The sequence below is a fragment of the Pogonomyrmex barbatus genome, unplaced genomic scaffold (genome assembly GCF_055798465.1).
Source record: "Pogonomyrmex barbatus isolate J1 unplaced genomic scaffold, ASM5579846v1 scaffold1, whole genome shotgun sequence".
NCBI classification, from domain to species: Eukaryota; Metazoa; Arthropoda; class Insecta; order Hymenoptera; family Formicidae; genus Pogonomyrmex; species Pogonomyrmex barbatus.
Window position 1 is genome coordinate 956,165 of NW_028297098.1, and position 23,516 is coordinate 979,680.

The window sequence follows — 23,516 nt, forward strand, 5'->3', positions numbered from 1 at the left end:
TTCATTATTACTTTTTGTAGTTATAAGTTAAGACGTTTTGATTCTTTTATACGTCGAGATGCTGAAATTCCAGTGAAATTTGCCAATGAAAAGCTACATTAAAAATGTAGCACGAGTACGTAACGCTTACAGATCAAAGGTACTTCGTACTATATCGCTAGCCGAGAGTACAGCGAGAGAAATATGCGAATATCGAACGAGAAGTTTCAAAAGGTGGATTATTTATCTGTGATAGATGTAATAATCATTTATGAAGCGTGGGCGATTTTCTTTTTATCTTTTCCGCGTATAAAATACGTATCAATATGGATAAAGCCAAGGAGCAAAAAATGTATAAAGGAAAGATTGATAAATTAAATAGCCATTAAAAAAAGAATTAATTTTTACGACCTTCAATTTTCGAAAAACGATATAGTAAAAGCTAAAAAATCAAAAAAATTAAAACTATTCCGATAATTTTTTTAAATTTTTTGCAGTAGCCAAAATGTCAGCCCGAGAGATGCTTGTTTCCAAGAATAATTCTATTAGGCAATTGAGTTAGGGTCAGCAAGTGAAAAGTGACGGATTGCCTTTTAAGGGGAGGGAAAGGCGAGATCTTTTCTCAGGATCGCTAAAGTAATTATGTCTTTTACGAAGCGTGTCTATCCTGTCGAAGGAAAATCGTCGCGCGATAGGGATGCATCAACCTTGAAAACAAAATCCCGAGGATGACGACTGACGTTTAATAAATATGCTAATACTTCCGCTCTACCGGCGGAAATTACGTGTCCTTCCGTGGCATCCTGCCCAATTCGAGTGAAACGATCGTTGATCCTAAGCCGCGGAAATTTATTGACGACGAGGGATCCTGCGGTCAAGTCTGTCGAAACGTCGCGTGGATAGAATTGAGATCTCAGTCATAATTTACTATCCTCGCTGCAGATCACGAAAAAAAAAACTTGAGAATATTTAGCTCGTTAGATAATCGTATACGTATCCTTGTATTATTACAGGGATAATTCGTTTGAGATCTCTGACACATTTCCGTACCTCGTTCCCGCGCCTCTTATTCGCCACGTATGAATCGCGACGACGTAAATTGAAGGAAGGTTAATTAAAATAACTGTGGCGCATCTGTATTCCGCATATAACCGCGATGTAACGGATAATAAAAGAGAATTGCGAAGACACTGGGTGGAAAAACAACGAGGACACGAGAAACTCGCCTCCCGATACTCCTCTCCGGAATGTCTTGCGTCACCGCGTTGTAAAACAATGTTATTTTCGAGTCAGCGTCAGTCGTATCGATGCAATTATCCTGCGCTCCGAAGCCTCCCTTTTCGAGACGAATAACGGTTACGTTGGCGGAAATCAGCCGTGCAAAAACAAACACTTCGAAAAATCCCGTAAACGCTCCGCCGACAAGATGCAGAATCAACTTTGACTTTTCAGCGTAAAACAAATAAAAATTTCCGCACAGTACATCGCGCAGTATCTGATGTTCCATGGCGCGCGCATCACCGTTAAATGTCAAAACGCTGACGGCAAATGCTGAGGCAAAAACTGACGGCGTGCCTTTGCACAACGGATGGCCTTCCAGCACCGTAGCGTTATTTTTTTTTTTTCACGTCGGGGTGTAGCTTGACGGACGGTGTGCCTTTTTGCGCACGTCCGTCTGCCCCGCGCTATCAGAAACAAAAAGGGATTAATTAATCTCGCGGCACGCGTCATTCGAAAAAAACTCGTCGCCGATTAATAATCGCGAAGAACGTCGAATAATTCGTAGCATCCATATTCAACGCGCGAATACCGATATTAAAATTAGTTTACCGCGACGCAATTTCGCAATTACCGTCCCTTCTCAACGACTAATTAATTAATGACAATCGCTTCCGGCTGAATGATGAATGTCCGATTGCGATCAAATGTCGACCGTTCAGATTTTAACAGGGAGAGCGAAGGAAGGGCGGAAAACGCTTTCGCGATTTATCCGTGCATTTTGCCGGAAGCATATTTGTTAACGAGACCATTTCCGTTCGCATGAAATTCTCGATGCGCCTCGCGAGGATGCGCGCGCGATAAAACTATTGAATTCTCGTTTAACTTCGATCTTTCAATCGCGCTGCTATAAAAACGTAATCGCATCGAAATCGACAGAGCAACTCGTGTAAATTTTAAATTTTATCGCCCATTAAGATACATCATGCGTAACAATAATAATAAAAACGACCGCAAGAGTGCAACGATGGTCTTTAACGATAAAAAGATATTGCAATAGTCAAAAACAAATTTTTATGAACAAACGATGTACCTAATCAGGTTCCAAATAGCGATTATTTTTAAAATCCATTTAATTCTTTTAAATAATGCATATACAACACAGATTTCGGAGAGCTATTATAAAATTGTTCGGATTTATTTTGTTTTTCCTAGAAAACACAACAGAAATCTAGAAAATAATTGAACAGTAGAGAATAATTGACAATTCCAATCGGAATTCATTCCGAATAGTTGCATAAATCTTCTACGTACATATTATGGAATGGCTCAGAATAGATTCCATTTGGAATTATTCTGTTTTCCCTAGAAAAAACAATAGAAATAACCAAACAATTTTAGAGTAGATTTCGATCCGAAAATTATTCCGGTTTTTTTTTTCTTCTAGAAAAGGCAACAGAAATAAACAATTTCAATCAGAATCCATTTCGAATAATAATTCCAACCATAGATCTCCATCTATATTTCGGTTCGATTAAAGATTACTAAATGTGAATTGTTGCATCATAAAAAGGATAAAATTACCATTCGATCTTTATTATGGCGATTGGAAGGCTTCCAGCTTTCAGAAAGATAATTCGATCGATGTTTGATATTCCCGATCCACGTAATTCCGGCGTGTCCACACTCTCTTCCATTTCACTACTATGCCATACACGCTCGATATCAATACTTATTTTATTTATTTATAATTCTTTTTAATACAGTGGAAAACGATTATTTATGGACAAATGCAGACAATCCCGAATCCCGTGTGTAATTAAAAAAAGAATATATTTACGGGTATTGGTGCTAAAATGTTTCATTTATTTATAAATTTTTTTTTACAAGGTGGACAAAAAATTATTATTTATAAACAAATGTGGGCAATCAAATGTCATAAAGATTTTGTCAAAGTTCCACCACATTTAGGGATGCCAACTTCGCAGACCTGTATTTTCGTGCTTTCGTGCTGTCGCGTTGCGATGCTATTATACGCCGGGATCATGCCCCGTGTGGCGCGTGTGCATTTCCTGTAGCGCGTTCCGCAGCATATCGCGACTCCTTTATTACTTTACCGAAGCCCGGTATCACGTGCATCCGCCCCGCCGCAACTGCACCCCCCGGGGTCGTCGAGGGTGGGAGGAAGGGGCGCGAGGGATCGCGCGCGCGCTCGCGCGTTCATATACTCACCCCGGTGTTGCTGTCGGTATACATTCACCTTGGCATCCGCAGAATGGACGCTTCGCCTCGGCGAGTCCGATCCGGGAATTCCAGACGGTCCGTTCGACAGCGAGAGACATCGGTCCTTCCGCTACAGTAATTATTCCACGGACGATATATGACGCGCGCCTCGACAACCGGCCGACCCACCGTGAAATTGCGCCGTTGTTATTTCGATTTGTCGTAGTTGCATTCCTACGTCTGATACGGGGATATCGGTTGCCATGGGGAATGCGTCTTAAACGATTTAACAGGTTTAAGAACAGACGTTACCATCAAAAGCGATATATAATACTCGAGAAAAAAAAATGTGAAAATATTTTCTTTTTAGGAAATTACAAGGGATAAATTTGGAAGAATAAAATTATATATATATATATATATATATATATATATATATATATATAAAATTATCCTAGAAAAGATTTTTTTTTTTTTTTTTTCAATTGTCTACACTTCTTAGAGTCATGCCGTTATGATGATTATTACCAATTAAGCCATGTGAATGAATGTATGTAATGAATATTGAAGGTGTACGTTGTCGACAGCCTCGCACGAAACAGCGTTGCACGTTTTGGCATTTGCCGGTCGTGACGTTCTATCGGTCCGAAACAATCGTTGTAGCTGGCATCACAAGTCACCGGGCGAATCCCTAATTCGAATTGGATCGACGTCGACCAGTTATGAATGCAATTGTCAATGCGATTGTTGTCGACGACGATAGGCGGTTTGGCACATCGGAAGCGTCCGACGCGGATTAAACTCGCGTCGAATTCGACGCGACAGCGTCGTTACGAGCGTTGCCGTTATCGTAAGCTCGCAAACAGCAAATTGATTTCAAATCAACGTCAGCACGACGGCAACGGGACGACTGTTTACTTTATTCTCGGAGATCAAGAAAGATCGCGCTGAGTATCTCGCGACGGTGTCTTCTCGAGCCAATTTCTATTCTAAATAGAAATTGAAAAAAAAAAGAAAAAAAAAAAGAAAAAGATTCCGCCTGAATGTGTCTGTAGTTATGCGGAAATAATTCATCAATATTATCCGGATTTCCGTCGAATAAAAACTCTGTACACTTGCTTCTGACAAATAAATTTATCCGCGGAATGTCATTGGTTTCGGATTGTAGAACTTCTATCCGGAGGCGTTTTATCGAATGAAGTCTGCGCGATACGCGGAATCAATGTAAATCACCGACGATTTCCGCATGTCGAGTGAACTTTTTTTGCCATGTAAAAAGCAGCGCGGCGTCTTTAATTGAGCCGCTTTGTCACGCGGTGAAAACGTCCGCATTTGGCCGCGTCGCTTTGCGGGCATAAACTTTTTCCACGGCCGCGACAGATTGGCGTTGCCCGAGGGACAACCGGGATGATTATCCTTTACAGAGCGGACTCCCGTTATTAGATTAAAGTGGAGCACCGGCCGCGAGTGTCATTAACGTCGCCAATTAGCGCGGCCCCTCGTCGTCTTTGCGCGCGCCGCAGTATTTTATCCGACCCCTCGGGATCTTTATTTGCCGTGGCAAAACAACGCAAACCGATGTTTTACGCGAAAATACGTCGCTCACGGTGGCTTCATTATTCCCTAGGGATAGACACGAGGACCCAAAGGCACACCGGGTTCTTCTAAATTCGTGTACAATACTCCCACGCGGTGAGCAAATTTCGTTTGTGAGTCGGAGATTTTTATGCATCCATAGAGAGAATGTGTGTAAAATTTTTATTACATAGTACGTAGAGAGAACGCGTGATATGATTTTACGAACGTTTTTTTCTCTCAGATATTATCTTTTTCGTTCTAATATCATATAAATTCAGATTAAAAAGCGCAATCCTTAATAAGTACTAGATACAAATTAGTTTCACTGATTACCAAGTTTTTTGGGCTCACCCTGTATTCCGCGCATATACCTGACCCCATGTCACAGTTTCCGCCTTGTTTCACCCTGGCATTGTAACGAAGCCCCCGAGCCCCCGAGTGTTCTTCTACGAGTCCCATTAGCATCGTTAGTTAACGCAATTAACCGTGCTCATTCGGTCGCCGATCTCTTCCCAGAATTATTTAACACGCAAAACAATAGCCTACAGAAATGCTGAATATTACAGAGATGAGAACACGTAGTAGCTTATGGCTTATGAAAGCCTTTGTATTCTTAGAATTAAGAAATATTTCATAAAAAAAAAATTTGGTCATGTAAATATCATTACTGGTGTTAATTAGTACTATCCTCTTAACTGCTAAATGTATTATTGCAGATGATTAAATGTATACCTACCTATAAGTGATCTCAAAACTGTCACATAATCTAGATTAGAAATTAGAATACATTATTGCGTTGCATTTTATAAATTGACACACATTTGATTAAAAAACTACTATATATATAAAACTATATATTGCTGCAAGAAATAAAAATTTGAGTGATTATAAAATAACTGAAAAAAATAAAAAGAATAAATTTTATTATTTACTTTCAATATTATTATTCAAGTAATTGAGTAATTGCAGAGACCACAATTATCCATTGTCTTCGAATCCGATTCTGATTCCTAGAAAATATTTTCATGAATCGTCGCAAGTACGTAATGATTTATTTAGGACGTCAGAGGACTAATTAATAGCAGCCAACGACATTGCCATACCATAGTAAATGGCTCCGTCGTTATTTCAAGGTCATTTACTGTCTTTACATAAGCTCTCCATTGTCTGTGATCCAACATTTTACATACTAATTTTTTGTTTTCAGTTTCGTTATTTCAAATAATGTCGTTTTTCTTCACTAAAGAAAGATTCTAAAAAAAATCTGTTTAAAAAACAAAGTATTATAATATTTTTAAAATGAATAAAATATTTTTTGAAGTATCAAAAATAAATGTATTTCTCAATAAATCAATGTATTTCTCTAGAGATATAATAGTTAACTAATGGCAGTTGTCTGGAAGGGTTAAAACAATGAAACATTAGCTCATAATCATAAAATATCGAGTTATCGCTAGATCAATCAACATAACACGTTTTGTCACGGTAAACAACTTTATTTCCAATTTTTACAATATCTAGCTCGCTTCTCCGTTCCATCTGAAATCGCGAAGAGGTTTCGAGTGAGAGACGAAAGACGAGGTAACGGCACGCGACGCGCACAGCGATCGATGCGGTACGAGAGACGAGAGTACGGCACGCGGGAGAGAGTAATATCCGGTCATAAAGTAAAAGGTACTCAACCTAGGATAGATAGGTGGATGGATGAACGGTTGGATGGATAAACGGCTGGATGAATGGATGGATGGATGGAGGGATGGATGGATAGATAAATCGATGGATCAGGACGAGGAAAATGCACCGAACATGCGGGTGATCGTCAAAAGTGCAAGTACAAAACGATTCGGATGCGTGCGACACGCGTGCAAGATATGAATGGCTGACCATGTCGCAGGTGTCAAGTGCAAATAATAATTTAAATATCTGACTTAAATATCTGAAACGTGTGTTCGCGCTGCGATATATGCAAAAACCGTTTTTTATACCGTCATCCGTATGGTCACTTCGATATTTATATTGCGATAACTTTCTATTACGTCATGATTCATTACTTGAATCGTAGGGCGGAATAGCGGCGAGTAAAAATAAATGTTTAACATATCATCAACTTCCGCACCCGATTTTATTTTGATTTATTTAAAAAAAATATCACCTCTCGAATAAAATATTCCGCAATTTCGTAACACTGTTCTGTTCATTGGCAAAGCTATCCAAAATATTTAAAATCCTTAATGTATGTGTGTGTGTGTGTGTGTGTGTGTGTGTGTGTGTGTGTGTGTGTGTGTGTGTGTGTGTGTGTGTGTGTGTGTATTTCGTGCAGTGAAAGTTTTAAATCGAACCCAGACGGCAATATCTTAATACATGTTTATTTACGTAATATATTTATGTGCAACGATTATGAGGATGGATAAGAAAAGCGTCTCACTATATTTATCTCTCCTGGCACACAATATTCCTATTTTTTAATTGCTAGAAAAGACATTGTTGACTATACAAGGCTGGCAGCGATATATCTTTTCCTCGTTTCGTTTTCTCCACTGTCATCGATTTACTTCGTTTCTGTTTCCCTCAACCCCGCTCCGTTCTTCTATGGATGCTCTCGTCTTGTGGTTCGGGATAGTTTTCTACGCTCTGCTCGCTTTACTTCTGCTGGAAGAATTCGGACAACGCCGAAAGAAACGTGAAGAAAAGGTCACAGCCCTCTTTTCAATTTATATAAATGTTCTTTTGGTATATTTAAGAATATATTGACATTAATCAAGATATTTTTTTAATATGCATAATAGCACCAAGAAAAGCAATAATATTAAATAAATAAATATATATATATATATATATATATATATGATATATTTTTAAGAGAATTATTACTAAATATTTACCTGAAACGAAATTTTTAGAAAATATTGGAATAAATATTTAAACAAATTCTTGGTAAACAAACCAGTGTAGATAATTGTTTGTTCTGTCCAAGACTATCGTGTAAAACTTACACACTGTATAAAACACATTGTTTAATAAGCGAGTTATCATTGTCTACATCGAGAGGTCGAAAGTTAGCTTAATTATGAGAAATATGCATTCTCAGTATCTAATCGAGCTCCATGTTTAAGGGGTTGTAAATTAGTGCACTAACCTTGGCGGGATCACGGGCATTGAGATATACGAGACCGATCGCACCTGCGTACGCCAATAAAGTGTCGATCGCCTGCTGTGTCTCCAGCAGGATCCTAGCCTCGTTCATCCAGTCGCTAGCGACGCTTCTGGGCGCACCTTTGAGTAGATTCATGTACCTCATGGTCATCTTGAAGTCGCCGCGATCCAACCAATATCTGAAACAGTGAAGTGGTACATGTTGCAAGGATGAAATGGTCAAAGCCGTAGCAAAACAACGACCTTCTCATTGTTAGGCAGTTCTATTTGTGTTTTCATTCACATAGACGAAGCTTAATAGAGCGTAATAACACATCTACATAAATTCATATTGATTTGTTAATTTCGCACGATATAAATCGAACAATTCGTAAACAATGAAGCCGCAATTTGTGAGAAGCAATCAGCGCGGTGGATTTGCTGGCTGATTTCTCTATGACTATTCACGAGTACAAACGGCTGCTGGCTACTTCACTCCATTGGAGTTTCGAGACAGAGAACATACTCGTTCTTCTCTTCCTCCTCCTCCTCCTCTTCCTCTTTCCTTCTCTTCCTTCCTGATTTATGGAGGAATACCGGAGAGAAATTGCGCGATAGTTTGGTGAAAGGTACTTGCAACGGAATAGTTGGCGACATCCGGTAGCCGGAAGACGCGCTATCGGATACAATCTTCCAAAAGAAAACGCTGATTTAGAGAGAGGGAGAGAGAGAGAGAGAGAGAGAGAGAGAGAGAGAGAGAGAGAAGTCGTGGTTCGTTAAAAACTTCGCCCATGGTCGAACTCAAATTGAGCCTCCCTTGAGTCGTTCGTTCATTCGTTCGGAGAATGGGACGTTTATTCACTGGCTTAGGATTAGGTGATATCTAGTGGATATCGCTTTTCTCTCGGCGCAGAAACGCCGAGTCTGCGAGAGAAAACCACAGGCGGGATAGAACATCGGCTGAGAACTTTACACCGAACACGCCGAGTACACACCGAGTCGCTTTCGATACGGTAAAGTGAGATTAATGCTGTATCCCAGGTTTACAAGAAGATTAAGAAGGAGAGAGAAAAGAATACTACAGCGTTTCTACGAGGCTACAAAAAAAATACGATAATTACAAATCAGTTTTCTCTTGTTGCATCGCAATATTGCCGTTCTCAAGTCACAATACAGTTTCTTATTTATGATTTATAATGCCGAAAGTTCAAGAACAACGATTATTCATTTAAAGCAGGAAATAGTATTGATAATTATGTGATCTGTGGAATTGGAAAAAAATTATTTAAATCTCTTTTTAATTTTATTAAACACACATATCAATCGATGCTTTTTAATTTAAAATCAATTATTAATTATCGGTCTTGCTTAATTGCACACTGATTTGCTTGCCGAGATTAGCAAAGGAGATCCCGAGGATCAACCGAGGTGACGGAAAATTCGACGTGTACGTCGGAAACTACTCCGCCTACCTTCTCATTACGACAGATTCCTACGGAACGGCTACGTGAAATGGGACGTGGTGCGGTGCGAAACGTTTATCCGTCCCTTCGGTATCTTGAAATCGACTCTCCTACCTAGTCCGTGTGGCCTAATTCGGAGCACGGACGCGCAACGATCGTGGATACTAAAGTTTCTTGTTGCCTTCGGATTTCATATTCGACAATATCGTTCCGCGCGAACTTTCCCATTTGGCCTTCACTGAGACGAGCGAACAATTCTCGGGATCTATTATATAAGAAAATCCTTCCTTCGTTTTTCTTGCTCCTCCTCTGTTCTCTACCGTAGATCGCAGATAAGCTCAGTTTTCTTTATACCGACCGATCGTTCTCAGTTGAGGTGGTGCGCGATACAGACTTCTCGTAATCATTTTAATTAAACTATCGCATAAGATGAAGGATCTCCGTACTTTCTTTCATCTACAAATTCTTTAGTTAGTGTGTCTGACGTTAGTTTTTCTTAATAAAAAAATCTTTCTTCTGAAAATTACAAACTTGCAAAAATTGAAAGATTTTTATCAATTTAGAAAAACTTTACCTATATGTTTTGGAGTAAATAAGAGAGAGAGAGAGAGAGAGAGAGAGAGAGAGCTCTTTTAGCTTTAATATTAATTAACAAATAATTAGATTTTAATGAACACAGTCCAATGCTTGTAACGTCCATTTAAAAATTTCTAATTTCGTTTATTATTTACCGATGTAAGTTTATCGATGTAAGAAAGAGACGCGACTTTTTTTGCCCAAAATAAAAATGCGGATAATTATAAAATAATGAATAATGACAGACCTACTTATTATATATCCGCAGTGGCGCGCGTTTCCGGCTAATCGCACGAAAGTTGGCGGTTAAATTTTAGAATGCATCCATTAAATATTCATTTGCAGGAGCCGAGACAATGGTGCCCCTTTCAAGCCCGCGAAATCTTTTAGGGGTACATCCCCGTGATATATCGACCGTACACCGCGCTGCATCCTCCGGGAGCCCGGGAGTTTTATCCGCGGCCGTTGAAAGAGTGTGTGCATACCGCAGTGCGCCTCGAAATTAAAAATTCAGAAGACTCACGTCCGCCTCGGTCCACACGTGGTCGTTCATGGAGGAGGAACGTGTCGCGCGCCACACCACACCACCTATACGTACGTTGGCACATATCGGCAATTCTAAAGCCACAACTTATATCGGCGTAACTTATTTTGACCCAGCTAGGGCCCGGTCCGAGGCCTTCGGCTAATAAAATATGCCGCTCGCATCAGCAACGTATTATTTATTCACCGGTTCGCCGGATATTCATTAATGTCAGCCACGGTGTATCGGCCTCTTTTGCATGAGATTCCCCATTGGAAGAAAACAAAGTATTCTTGATAGAATAATTAAGTATTCATCAGAACGCCGCTCACGCTTTCTACGAGCGGCGAGAGAAGAATACAGTTCCAATTGCATCGCGGAATAGGTTTGATCAGAGCACGTATCGCCGCGTGTACTCTGTTCCGCGAAATTACGAAATTACGTATGCTAAAGATGCCAGGAATCGCTCGAAGAGATCTCGTTGTATCGAATCATTAAATCACGATCATACATGATTTATTCAAAATCTTTTCTCATGCATTTCGCAAATGCCTCGCGCATCGATGATGAATTTTTATATTTTTCTACCTTCTTTCGTAATCCATTTGCAAAATTTTCGGAATAATGCATTTTTAATTCATAGGGATAGGTACGAAGGGTAGCGACACGTGTACCTAAAGGATGATGAGAAGAGGAGCGCACGTGTCGGGAATGTCAGGGCGCGGAGTCCATTTTCCTTCACGATCGAACACTCGAACGTCTTGCAACGAGCACGAGTAAGTGCTTTTAACTATGTAAAACTATCCTTTCGTAGCGCGTGAAAGACGCTGGCTAACCGATTCCTACCCCCATCCCCCATGCCGTTTTAAAATCTTTCCCTCGTCCGTGCCTCCTCCAAACATTCGCAAATCTTCTGCTGCGGTTAAAGCAAGATCGAGCGATGAATTTTTCGTAAGGTTGAAGATATACGCTGCTTTTCTTGCAGATTTTTGAAACACGAAAGAAACCCGATACGTGCCAAAACCATTTCCTTAGTTGTATAAGAAATTTCACTGTTAGAATGAAACTTTAACGATGTATTTCCTCACGAGAGTCGTAGCGAGCGTATGAGCATTTTTTTATGTAAATATTTAATACCGTAAGCTTAAATAAAACTACAATATTTTTATGGGATGCTTTAGGGGATGTAATATTTTTATGGGATGCTTTCTCTTGAAAAAATAAATTTACAATGAGATAACACACGTCTCAAGAATATATATATATATATATATATATATATATATATATATATATATGTGTAAGCTTTTATTTACCGAGAATAAATCGAGGATTCTTTTTATAAGGACTGGAAACCAAAGGGCCGCGACACAAGAAAAACAAAGGGATAAGTACGGTAAAATGGCTCGCCAGCGGATTTTGCCGAGGATAACCTGACGAGTAGTAAATGGCGGTGTTCTTTGTCAAAGTGTACATGGCGAGTATTACAGCAGGTGTTTTCGTCTTTCCCGCCTCGTTGATAGCCGGTTGGATATATTGCGCTCTACCCAGTCCTTAGGGTCTCGTAAGGATAATTTATAGGGTCAACCCAGGACCAATGGAGACACAGAGATGGAGGGCCTTGCGTGACGCGGAAATTGCTGCTCGAGTTACGAGTACAATAAAAGTGCATTTAATCGGTGACACGATAGATTTTATCGGCGTCTAACATCGACAATTTTGCGTTAACATTTTTTACTTTCCCGTACTTTCTCGTTTTTGCAAACTTCGCAAGAAAAAATTATTATCGCGGAATTTGCAGGACGAAATGCGTCGGAGATGTTGAATGAATTGGGGAGAAACAACACACAAATTCGACACCATTTTGAATTTTCTCGCGCACGATAAATTTATATGACCCTGTAAAATTGGTCGTTCATATGCACGAAGATCGTATGAGGGAATCTTTGGCAATTTACGAGAATTCTTACCTGGCACGCTGGAGTATGTCGTACGTATTCAACGAGTCTACGTCGATTGGCTCATCTTCGAGTTCCCTCTTTGGAATTAAATTGGCCGATTTGATGATCAAGAAACTTTGAAGATAGCTAAGAAGATATATCGGCAAGGCTGCACCATCCTCAGGCACCATCGCTAATCTTCTCGCTACGCTCTCTACCTAGCAACATATAACGAGCGAATTATTTTCAAAAATTAATATTATTATTTACATAAAAGATCCCCGTGAGCGAATATCGTAACAAAATTTGTTATAAAGAGAACAATTTCAAACAAAATTAATGTTGCCATGTTAATACAGCTGTGATATGATAAAATAATTGAACCTAACATACACTAAGTAATAAAAACTTAATCTAGTATAACAAATTCAGCGCAAAATATAATTTGTCACGTCATAGAGATTGTAATGTAAAAAATTTTAACATTTATTCGCTTGTTGATTCAAGTCGCGTATTAACGAGACCAGCAATCTCAAAGATCGTCTTGTGAAAACGTGGGAGCGGTCTGATTCTAAAGAAAATGTGGAGAGGAGAGGTAGAGTAATAATTACCTTTAGGAATCTCTCGCGGAGGATATCCTCCGGGAACACGCCCCTCTTGGCCGCCTCCTCGGGAATGCTCTTGATAGCGGCACGCACCAGAGGATTCTCCTTCGCTGGAAATGAAGAAAATGGAAGACTGAGTCGACGCGAACATATGTTACGGCCGCCTATTTAATTAATTAATTGAAGTAGCGATTGACATCGATTTTTATATTTGTACGTTCGGTCGACATTTCGCGAATTCCGGCGAGCAGAATCTTGATCAGCGCACGTTTGTTATTCGCGGCCGTCAAATTTCCGGTATAGCCCAATTTGTTTTGCGGCCACCGCGTTACCCGCCAACCCGTTCTGGCTACATTTTTCCCTCATTGAACATGTTGCTTACACTGTGCCTGCTACATATTTGTTGTAGATACACATTTCGGGTTGCGGTTCGCAGTCAGCTATCGTGAATAACGTGCATATAATAATAAGTTTATTGTATGGTGAGAAACCGTTTTATACATCGCGTAATTGCACATTTATACCCATAATCGGTTGTTTCGCTAATTGATTACAAACAGCCTTGGAATAACGTTATTTTTATTCGATAAAATATTTAATAACGGGAGGAGACAATTTGCGCGAAAAGATACGGCCGAAATTCTGTCTATCGCGGATTAAACCTCGCGCCGCCGTTATGCAAACTTCACCCGCAAATTTCCACGAAAATTGAAATTACGAAGGTGACTTCGCGGTGGAGGAATAAAATGGCGAAAGCGCTCGGCAAAAAATTTATAGACACTTGGCGCAATTAAGGGCAAACGTTCGCGGTAGGAGCATAATTAATGAACACGCGCGCGGCGCTCCATCAGGCCGGACTCTTTTGAAATGCCCAACCTTTATGAAGGCTCGGGCTCGCTTCCGATTAAGCTGTAAATCTTCGACGGGTGCCCTCTTCTCGCCCCTGCTCTTATCCGCGTGGTCCACATACACGCACTCGATTTGAGGGAGAGACCCCGTCGTCGTTTCTATTGTTCTAGCCTTTCATACTCCGGCTCGGGACGGAAGGCGTTCCTCAGAACGAGCGCGAATTGCTGGGACGCGACGGCGGACGAGCGAGCGATTAAAAGCGCGTGCGGAATTCATTGCCGAATGGAAGAAAAGCTGCTATAAGAAGTTCTAAAAGCTGGAATAATACCCTTTCCTTCTGTTCAACGTCAAATTAAGTTTGTATTTCGATTGAAAGCGAAATGTCGGAAATTAAAATTGTCATATTTAGTAGCGTCATCATATTTTAATTGACAATTGTATTGTCAATTATAAGTATTGAAAAATTGTGAGCAGCAAGATATAAAGATCGCGAGAGATTACATTTATAGAAAAAAATATCGAATCAAAGAAGAGATACCAGATGAAATATGTGAATCTCGGCTTTTATACGCTCGAATACTATTGTGGTGTAGTAAAGTGCTGTTGAAAGTGTGTTCCAACAACGTTGAAGTGCTACGTCATGCCAAAAAAATTCGAAGAATGAAACAATACCCACATCCCGTACAAAAATAATATTTTTCAAAATCGCAAAAGCGCAAAATAATAATTGAGACATATAAATAAATATTAAGCTGGAATATAGATAAATTGTTGGATTGCTATAAAAAAAGGAGATTACATAGAGAAAAAGAGAGAGAGTGTGAGTTAAGTTTTTATTCATTAATATTAGCCATGCTCTGTAAATATGTATACATATATATGTATTTAATATTTCAAAAATAAAATGACATGCACATGAGATTCCATACTGTACATTGTCGCTAATTAATTCAGGCCAACAGTAAAGCAAAACAAAAATTCATTTGTTGAAAAAACAAATCACAATGCAAGTAACAATTGCAAGTACCAATAATTACGGGTGACTGCAGTAAAATAAAATATAGCGATTCTTCAGTTGCAAAACTTCACACTTCGCTCTCTAAGTTTCTCACGCTACTTTAAAAGTTATTTGTCGTATTTTGTATCAAAGACAAACCACAGCCTGCCGTAATACGTAAATTACTTTAGAAGCCCATCGCGCTACTTCTTCGTGTGAAAAGCAAGCTTTATGCGCACTCAAATGTAATATGAGTTAGCATATGTAAATATTACGTTCACATACTAAAATATTTCGAACGAATTATCATCCGCGAGAAACAGCAATGCCGCGCATATATTTGCCTAATAAATTTATTTGAAATTTATGCGTTGAAATTTACAAATTAAAACTATACTGTATGGTACTTTCTAATGCCACTTTCTTTCTGATATATCGTCAAACTTAAATCAAGATGTTATACTTACGCGCTGCTTTGGAAATGGCCTTAATTTCGGGTTCCAGCGGTTTGATTGCTTTATCTTTTGGTGTACCCGGCGGCACGACTTTCACAGCTCTAGCCAAGGCTTGACAAGCTGCCCAAAGGATTTGTACATTCGATGCGCTCTTTTCTTCCTCCGTGCGAGCTGTAAAACAAAAATATTTCGTCTCAATTAATTCAGTATCTTAAATATTTCGGGAGAAACTTACGCCACGTTTTCGACTCTTGCAAAAAATTTAAATCCTGTTAATAGTCTGGGAAAAAAGTTTATATTATGCCGATAAAATCTGAAAATTGCACTCGTTTCTCTTCACTAAAATAATTTTGCATTTTTATGATCGTAAATTACCGAAAGAGACAACTATCAGGATTTATATCCAAAAATTATTATGCGCTACAGATTTAAATATTGCAAAAATATCAGAGAAAAATGGGATTTTATCATTTATTTAATTTATATGTCGCTCTATTAATGTATGCTATTAAAACATATATTATCAATATATCAACATTAATGATTAAAATGAAAATGTGGCATTTACCGCGAAATTGTTGAAAAAAGAAAAAACTCCCAATCATCATCAGATCGATTCGTAAAATTCGCTTGTCTAATTTAATTTTGCGCCCATGTATTCGTTGAGGTTCCTCGATCATTCGGAAATCCTTGGGGGTATCGCCGTCGTGTTACAGTGACAAACGTTCCGCGCGTTTTTGTACGAAATTTTTCGATGACAGCATTTTTCGCTGTGGGAAAATCCCGATATGTACGTGAATTATGAAAGCATGTCCAGCCGTGTTCTCTCGACGCGTGCTCGCGTCCTGAAAAGCCCCGTGAAACAAACGTTATGCATAATTCCGTTGGTAAACAAAGATGAACACTTGGACGCAAACAAATATATTTCACGGTCATTTATTGAAACATTAAAATGTTGTGATACGCATCGGAGTAAAATTTACCGATTTATTTGTATCTCGCGCCGTATAATAATGCGTTTTACACAGGCACATCCATTCGGCACAAATTCGCGAAAATTACTGACAAGGCCGGAGAAATAAACAACTATGCGATAAACGGGTTTTATCGTCAATATGGTCAAATTGGAAATGTATTCCAATGCCGTTTACATCGCTGTAAATATTTTCATACGAAATATCGAATCGTGTGAGCGTGAAAATATTGTTTCGAAATATACTGCTGATCAACCGAATGATGGTGATATAATCGTTACTTCCGATTTTGTATTTGTTAACTTCACCGCGGCTAATTGAATCATCGTTAAATTATTGTGCCGGCATAATCGCTATTTAATCGGCGGCATGACGAGTGTCCACCTGTCAACCGGCGATTGATGAACTGCAAATCGGCCAGAAAGATGTTCGGCACGGCTGTAAACGCCACCGGGGCGGGCCGAGAGAACGGGGATCCAGCTGAATCTCGATGCTTCCAGCTCTCGTGATTTATTACGCATATCAATCCAGATAGGGTTTACGGAGCGATCTCTTGTCTCGAGAAAATTACTTCGCCCGGTTAGAGATTTTCCGGCTCTCTTCCATTCAGTTTTCCTAAGATCTGGAGCAGCTCCGTTTATGTGCAAACAGCGCGTGATATAAATTAAGTAAGTCGAACCTTAATACGATTTTAACCCCTGGACTGGTAACACAATTTTTATCCTATCACGAACGTTTATTAAAAAAAAAAAAAAAAAAAAAAAAATTTATTGTCACCTGAAATCAAAGCGATTATAGTCGAGTTCACGTTTGGCTTTCAGAGAGAAACACGAAAGCAAATTACGGTCTGTAATAAGTGCAATATCATTCTTTATAAACGACAATCACTCTGAAAAGCGCCAACGTTTCGAGGATACATGCGCGCGCGTGATTAATCTCTCGCGATAGAGGGGGGGTTCCCATCCTTCCAGTAATTTTATTGTCGCGACGCGAATTAGGGGGCGCACTTTTGTCATCTAAATATTCATTATCGTGCTTTTTCATAAAATATCCATAATAAAATTCGTTTCGAGAGAACGTTTCGAGAGAAAAAGAGAAGCTCCTAGCAAAGGCTTAGTCAGCAAGCTGCTGGTTATCTCCCGTTTTAAATTACTCGGGCTCGAATAACCGAACCGGCGTTTCCGTGGCCGCGGCAATATCATTTCTCGCGGTGGCAATAAAATTGCCGCGCTTTTTTAAGCTAATCCTTCGCGGGTCGCAGTTTTTATCGCGGGATGCGAGGAACCGGCGGGGGTGAGGCGGGGTGGATTGTATTATTATCAATTTCGCCGCATAAGCAAGCAACCTCGCAAATTCGCAACCGCAAGCCAGTTCTGGTCCGCATCCGCGGCGAATTACCAAATCCATCGTGCTACTTCGGCTTTATTGCCCGCCCGGCTCTGCTGCTTTATTGACGGTGCATTACACACAGAGACCGCGGCCGTCTGTCGCTGTTTCCTTTTACGAGTGCGGGTTGAGCGCGATAGGTAATTCTCGCGAAAAATCGTATAGAATCGAATAGAAATCGTATCGACTACGCTATTCGGCCACGGCGAAATCCCGTCCGTGAAGCGATATGCCCCTGGAAACTAATTATTCGGTAACATCCGGGCAGTTATTAAATTCGTGGTTTTATATCCAGTTCCGGTTTGCCAGTCATCGTTCCGGTTTTATTGGCAATACCGTTGGACACGCTATAATGCAACATTGATTCATCGATCCTACTTTTATACGCTCGCCTGTCAAAATATGGACAAACATATCCGGAGCAAAAAAAAAAAAAATAGAAAAAATAATTTAGCTTTAGAATTTGTCCGAATTGCGGAATGTAATCCTTGTAGATAAATATGCGAATACATAATGAAACAACAAGTTGTGTGACTTCAATATTTGATCTCATAATACTTAAATCCTGTTTAACAATGCCCACATAACGCATACATAAATGATCTATTTTCATTAACTTTATCGCTATTAAAAAGCGTTTAGAGGCCATAAATGATAAAGGTGAATTATCCAAAAGACGTAGTATTTTAGAGATTATCGTTTTCTCACAAAATGTTGCTTATATCTTCCGCGCGTAAACGACTGATCATAATATCTACTTTCTCGTTTTTCTCGCAGCATCGGATTTCAAGTCGCATTGGCGGAATGCATCGATTTCAACGATTACTTTAAGACAAAATCGTAAAGCCAAAATGACAGACCGATTGCTCGACACGCGACATATATCCGGAATCCTTCGCTCTCTCTTTCTCTCTCTCTCTCTCTCTCTCTCTCTCTCTCTCTCTCTCTCTCTCTCTCTCTCTCTCTCTCTCTCTCTCTCCTTCGTTTTCTTCCGCTTTTCCCCCGTGCTTATACCGCTGCGCGATAAACTTTCAACGAACGATTCTTACGCTCGAACTGATCGTGAGTATCGACGCGGAAAACGGAGAAGGTCGAAGGAACTGTTTCAAGCCGGATCTACTCCGTCTCACGTGTCGATCCTCCTTCCTGTCCTCTCCTTGCCCAGACGAAATCGCGTTATTACGTGGGTGAAGCCTTCCGCCGACTGAACCGGACGTCGCCGCGGAAAGTTCCCGGGTTCCGAGAACCCCTAAATCCGTCGTGTATCCGCAGGAATTATCAGATTCCCGAATGAACGCGTCCAATTATTCCGGATAATTACTAGTTTGTCCGAGCGTATACCTGCGGCGGCGTATCGTCACTCGGACGAACGAAATTCTGTCCTGCGGTCTGTCAGAATTAATTATCTTCGCTGATCATAATTGCTCGCAAAGATCATAATTGCCATTCACGGTCATTTCTGCCACGTTCATTAATGAGCACAACGCGCGAGAGGGTAAAAGAGAGTAGCACAATGGCAACTCAAGAGAAACGTATTTCCCTGTATTTTCCCGAATCTTTTGTTTTATAAATCACTGTTAAAAGTGATGGTTTAACTCGAAGTTTATTATTTTATTCCGAACAAATAATAAATAATTACTATATTCACACAGAGATTTTGATAAACAGTTCGTTTATCTTGCTAATTCCGGTACGTGTCAATTTTCGTATTTCACTTCCAGTTTTGTCTGCGATTGTCACGCTACTTCATAAGAGTGGCGTATAAAACGGATGTTATATACCGCGAATGTTGATTAACGCGCATAAGATTAAATTTAATTATTAACATTACATTGTAATGTATTATATTAATATATATATTGTATTTGGAGCGCTTCCTCCCCGTGTCACTATTTGCGACTTGCTTTTAGCAATTGTGTGTATGTGTGTTACGTGCTTTGTCTCATATATTTTCAATCCAATAATCATTTACACGGCTTGCCGCCATTCGTTGCAAAAAATTCCGTATGTTATCTGATGGCACCGCGCCAGGTCACACACTGCCACCGACTGTTTCTCTCTATTATGCTTTCTTCTCTGTCTGTCTCTCTCTCTCTCTCTCTCTCTCTCTCTCTCTCTCTCTCTCTCTCTCCATCTCTCCCATGGGTTTAAATTCGAGCTAATCGATAAGGAGAAAACTCGCGTTATTATTATACAAAAATTTGCGACCGGACAGTACTTATCGATTTATTTGAATAAATCCAGAATGAGCTATTCTCTCCTCGCTCTTTATCATTTCCGGCTCATCGGCTTGTCTCTCGTGAACCGAAACACTAGTTAAATCAATTCGGAGGGATTAAATGGCGCTAGACTGACATTTTATGCTCTGAGAGCTGCGCGAATTTCGACGGCTGCTTTATCTATACCGCCCTGCTTCCATCTATACTCTCTCCCTTTTCCTCCTCTCTGTTGCTCTTTGTCCTTTCTATGGACCCTGTTTTCCGAACGCTTTCGCATTGACGAGCGTAAGCGCGATGCGGTCGACGCACGACAAAAGGGTGGATTGTACAACCCCTGTAATGTCGTGGCCGACACGCCAAACGCTTTTCCCCTGTCCGACGCACGTCGCATCGCGGTGTGGGTGCGTGGGTGTTGCATCGGTCCACTGACTAAACACCACGCGGGATAAACTTTTCCTCCTACCGGAGGCGGAGATACCGGATCTCCGGACCAACGTTGGAGATATACTCGAGCTTAATCGCGAAGTAAGATCGACCGTAGCGGCAACTTTCTAACGAGAACGACCCGAGGCGTAATACGCACATGTCGGTGACATCGGTTTAAAGTATTTATGATGTGTAGTCGCTCCCTCTTATCTCCGCGCATGCCCTCCGGAAATTTCATTAGTTAAGCAAATTATTTTAAGCGGTTTTTTTTTTTCGGTCGGAAGACGTATCAAGCCGCTATCCCGGATGCGGATCGTAACGCCAACTCGGGGCTACCAAGATAAAAGCGATAAAACATATCGGTACAAGCGTCCGCAAACTCCGCCGAAATTAAATTCCCAGGCCGCAACGTTGCGGTCAACGCAACATAGAAAATTGGACGGTCCATTTAATCGGTCTGCAAATAACTCTTCTCTCCTCCATTCATTAAAGTCTAGGATACAGCGAATTTATCGTACATCAATTCCGCATTGTTCTTATACTTGTCTTTTTCTTATTCATGCCATTTTATATTTATACGAATGCAGAGATTCGACTTATTCAAATAAGATAGGATTTACATTTATGACACTAGCCGACTGAAATTGGATCGATGTGTACCTACGTCAAAGGTTAATTTCTTAACGCGTAAATCTAATTTCCACGTTATCTAATAAGTTTACATATAAAATAACTTTCCTGTGTCTTATTAATTTAAAATTTCATCCACGATCGAAATTATCTGAAATGAGGTTTCTCGGAGAATAGCCTGTAAAAAAAAAAAAAAAGAAAACAGTATTACGGCGCTGCGAGAAGAATAGATTGAAATAGTATAGACGTTGATGTGGAAACCCGAAAATCTCGTCATCGGCGGTCTCACGCTCGGGATAATTGATTGCTTTTCGTTCAAAGCTCTATAAAAACGAACAAAAAATTTATAGAGGATCGGGCAATCAAGAACTCTAGCAAGGTTGAAAAATTCGCATATCAGCGACGAGGATAATTAATTGTCACTGCAAACTGTTATTCGTCGACACAGTTTATTGTCCTTCTCGTTAATTAATCGCAGTTAGAGGGCGAACATAGCAGCCATGTGGCAATAAACAATATTAATAAGTCTATCGGGTGAGAGCTATCAATTGACGAGCCTTTTTTATCGTCGTATTAAAATAGAGTCATTGTCGCTTCACTCAATTTCACTTGCGCGTATATAAATAAAATTTTAACTTGCGTATTTAATCACATCGAGATATTTCATAAAATAATGAAAATTGAAAATAAGAAAGGTGGCAAGAAATTCAGGACAAATTTTCTGAAAAACATTATTTTTTTTAGACTTTTAATTTTTCGCACAAAACTTACCGCGAATAATATAACTGCAATTTATCTCAGATTGTCGAGATATCTCAATTCAGGCATTCTTGCTTCCATTTAACTGGAGACAGATATGTGTGCACAGTTTATTGCACGGATTGCCACATTTCTGGCTGTTGCAACGCGTTACGTCAACGTCGTGAAATCAAATGTCACGTCCGACATGTATATTTCTACTCTGATAAAATCTGTAATATAGGGCTTGCGATAAAGATAACAATTGTTGTTACAATTTGTTGTTTTACAAACAGATTGAAAGGAACTGACAACACGTGAAAAAAAAAAAAAATACCACATATCCGTATAATCCCGGTTTCAAAAGAGTAAGAAACAAACAACGCTCCTCTAACATTTGTCATTCGCGATACTGATCAAAATTTTAAAATATTTTCAATCGCACACTTTTTTTCTTTATGTCTGATAGTTTTATCTTCTACGGAATTCCAAGGACACTTTTTATTCTTTGCGATATCGATCTTCCGAAAAACTTTGATACGCGATAAATGTCCGAACACTTGCGCGTCCATCGAAAGAACGAAACAAGTTCTGTCGAGAGGGAACGATCAATTTGGCACTGCAGCATTGCGGATAGTTTTTGATTTCGTTTCGTCGATGTGTCATCCATTATTCTCGCCGCTGGCCAGATTATTTAAGCGTCCGTAAAAATGTCGATTAACGAAAGAGCAGTGATAGCTCGCGCAGTTCCAATCTCGATTCTAGTAATTATTTATAAAGCACGGTATTAAACTTGAAACCATATATCATGTGATTTACATTTACATTTGTAAATGTCGATACCTCTTTGCGTAATCTATCCTCCCATTGCGTATATCTATTTGGGGTATAACATGTGTAGTTGTAATTAGAACTAAATAATTGGGCATTATTAAATAATTGGAGATATCAAATGGTGGTTGATTTATAGCAAAACATTCATGAAATGCAGTATCTGCGAGTACTTTGTAATTAACTAAGCTTCTAATCAACGGATCGAAATAATACGTAATTATTTCCGATTATCCTGCATTGAAACAATAGCTTTGATAACTATAATTTTACAGCTCTAAAATTTAAGTTTCTGTAATTATTTTTATAAAGTAATAAAAACTAAAGTAGTACTGACTACTATAAAATACAGTACCGACAAGAAAACATACGTAAACTATTGATTTACAATAAAATAGTGATTTAACTATAATTACACAATTATACAAACTTGATTAATAGTATTATATTTTTTTATAATATTTCTTATTATTTTTATAAGAACTAGTTGAGGCGTTATTTATCCTTAAATTTCTAGTTGCTAATACAATTTTTTCTCTATGCTCCGAGTTTACTGAACGCAACAGATACAATCCTTTTTTAATATCGAAATAATCTTTCCTTTTTTATAATCTATTTTTGTTTTTCAATTGTTTGCTGTGTCAGCGCAAAGGTAACCATGTGAATTAAGACAATCTAAAAAACTTTTAATTGCCATGGTGCTACCGCAATAGAAACGTTTGTCCTTTCTATGTCCGAATTCTATAAAATTCTGCGAAGTTTGAGCAACTCGGC

General features: G+C 39.4%; 1 protein-coding gene across 1 annotated transcript in view; it reads right to left on the reverse strand.

Moving 5' to 3' along the window:
• Positions 1–7,101: 7,101 nt before the first annotated feature.
• Mitofilin (inner membrane mitochondrial protein mitofilin) overlaps positions 7,102–23,516 on the reverse strand; it is a 33,145-nt gene continuing 16,730 nt past the window's right edge. The window contains exons 11-15 of the mRNA XM_025219057.2: positions 15,551–15,709; positions 13,244–13,347; positions 12,663–12,850; positions 8,135–8,330; positions 7,102–7,644 (exon numbers count right to left, since the gene is read on the reverse strand). Coding sequence (XP_025074842.2) covers positions 7,639–7,644; positions 8,135–8,330; positions 12,663–12,850; positions 13,244–13,347; positions 15,551–15,709 — 653 coding nt within the window. The 3' untranslated portion in view covers positions 7,102–7,638. The remainder of the gene's footprint in view (positions 7,645–8,134; positions 8,331–12,662; positions 12,851–13,243; positions 13,348–15,550; positions 15,710–23,516) is intronic.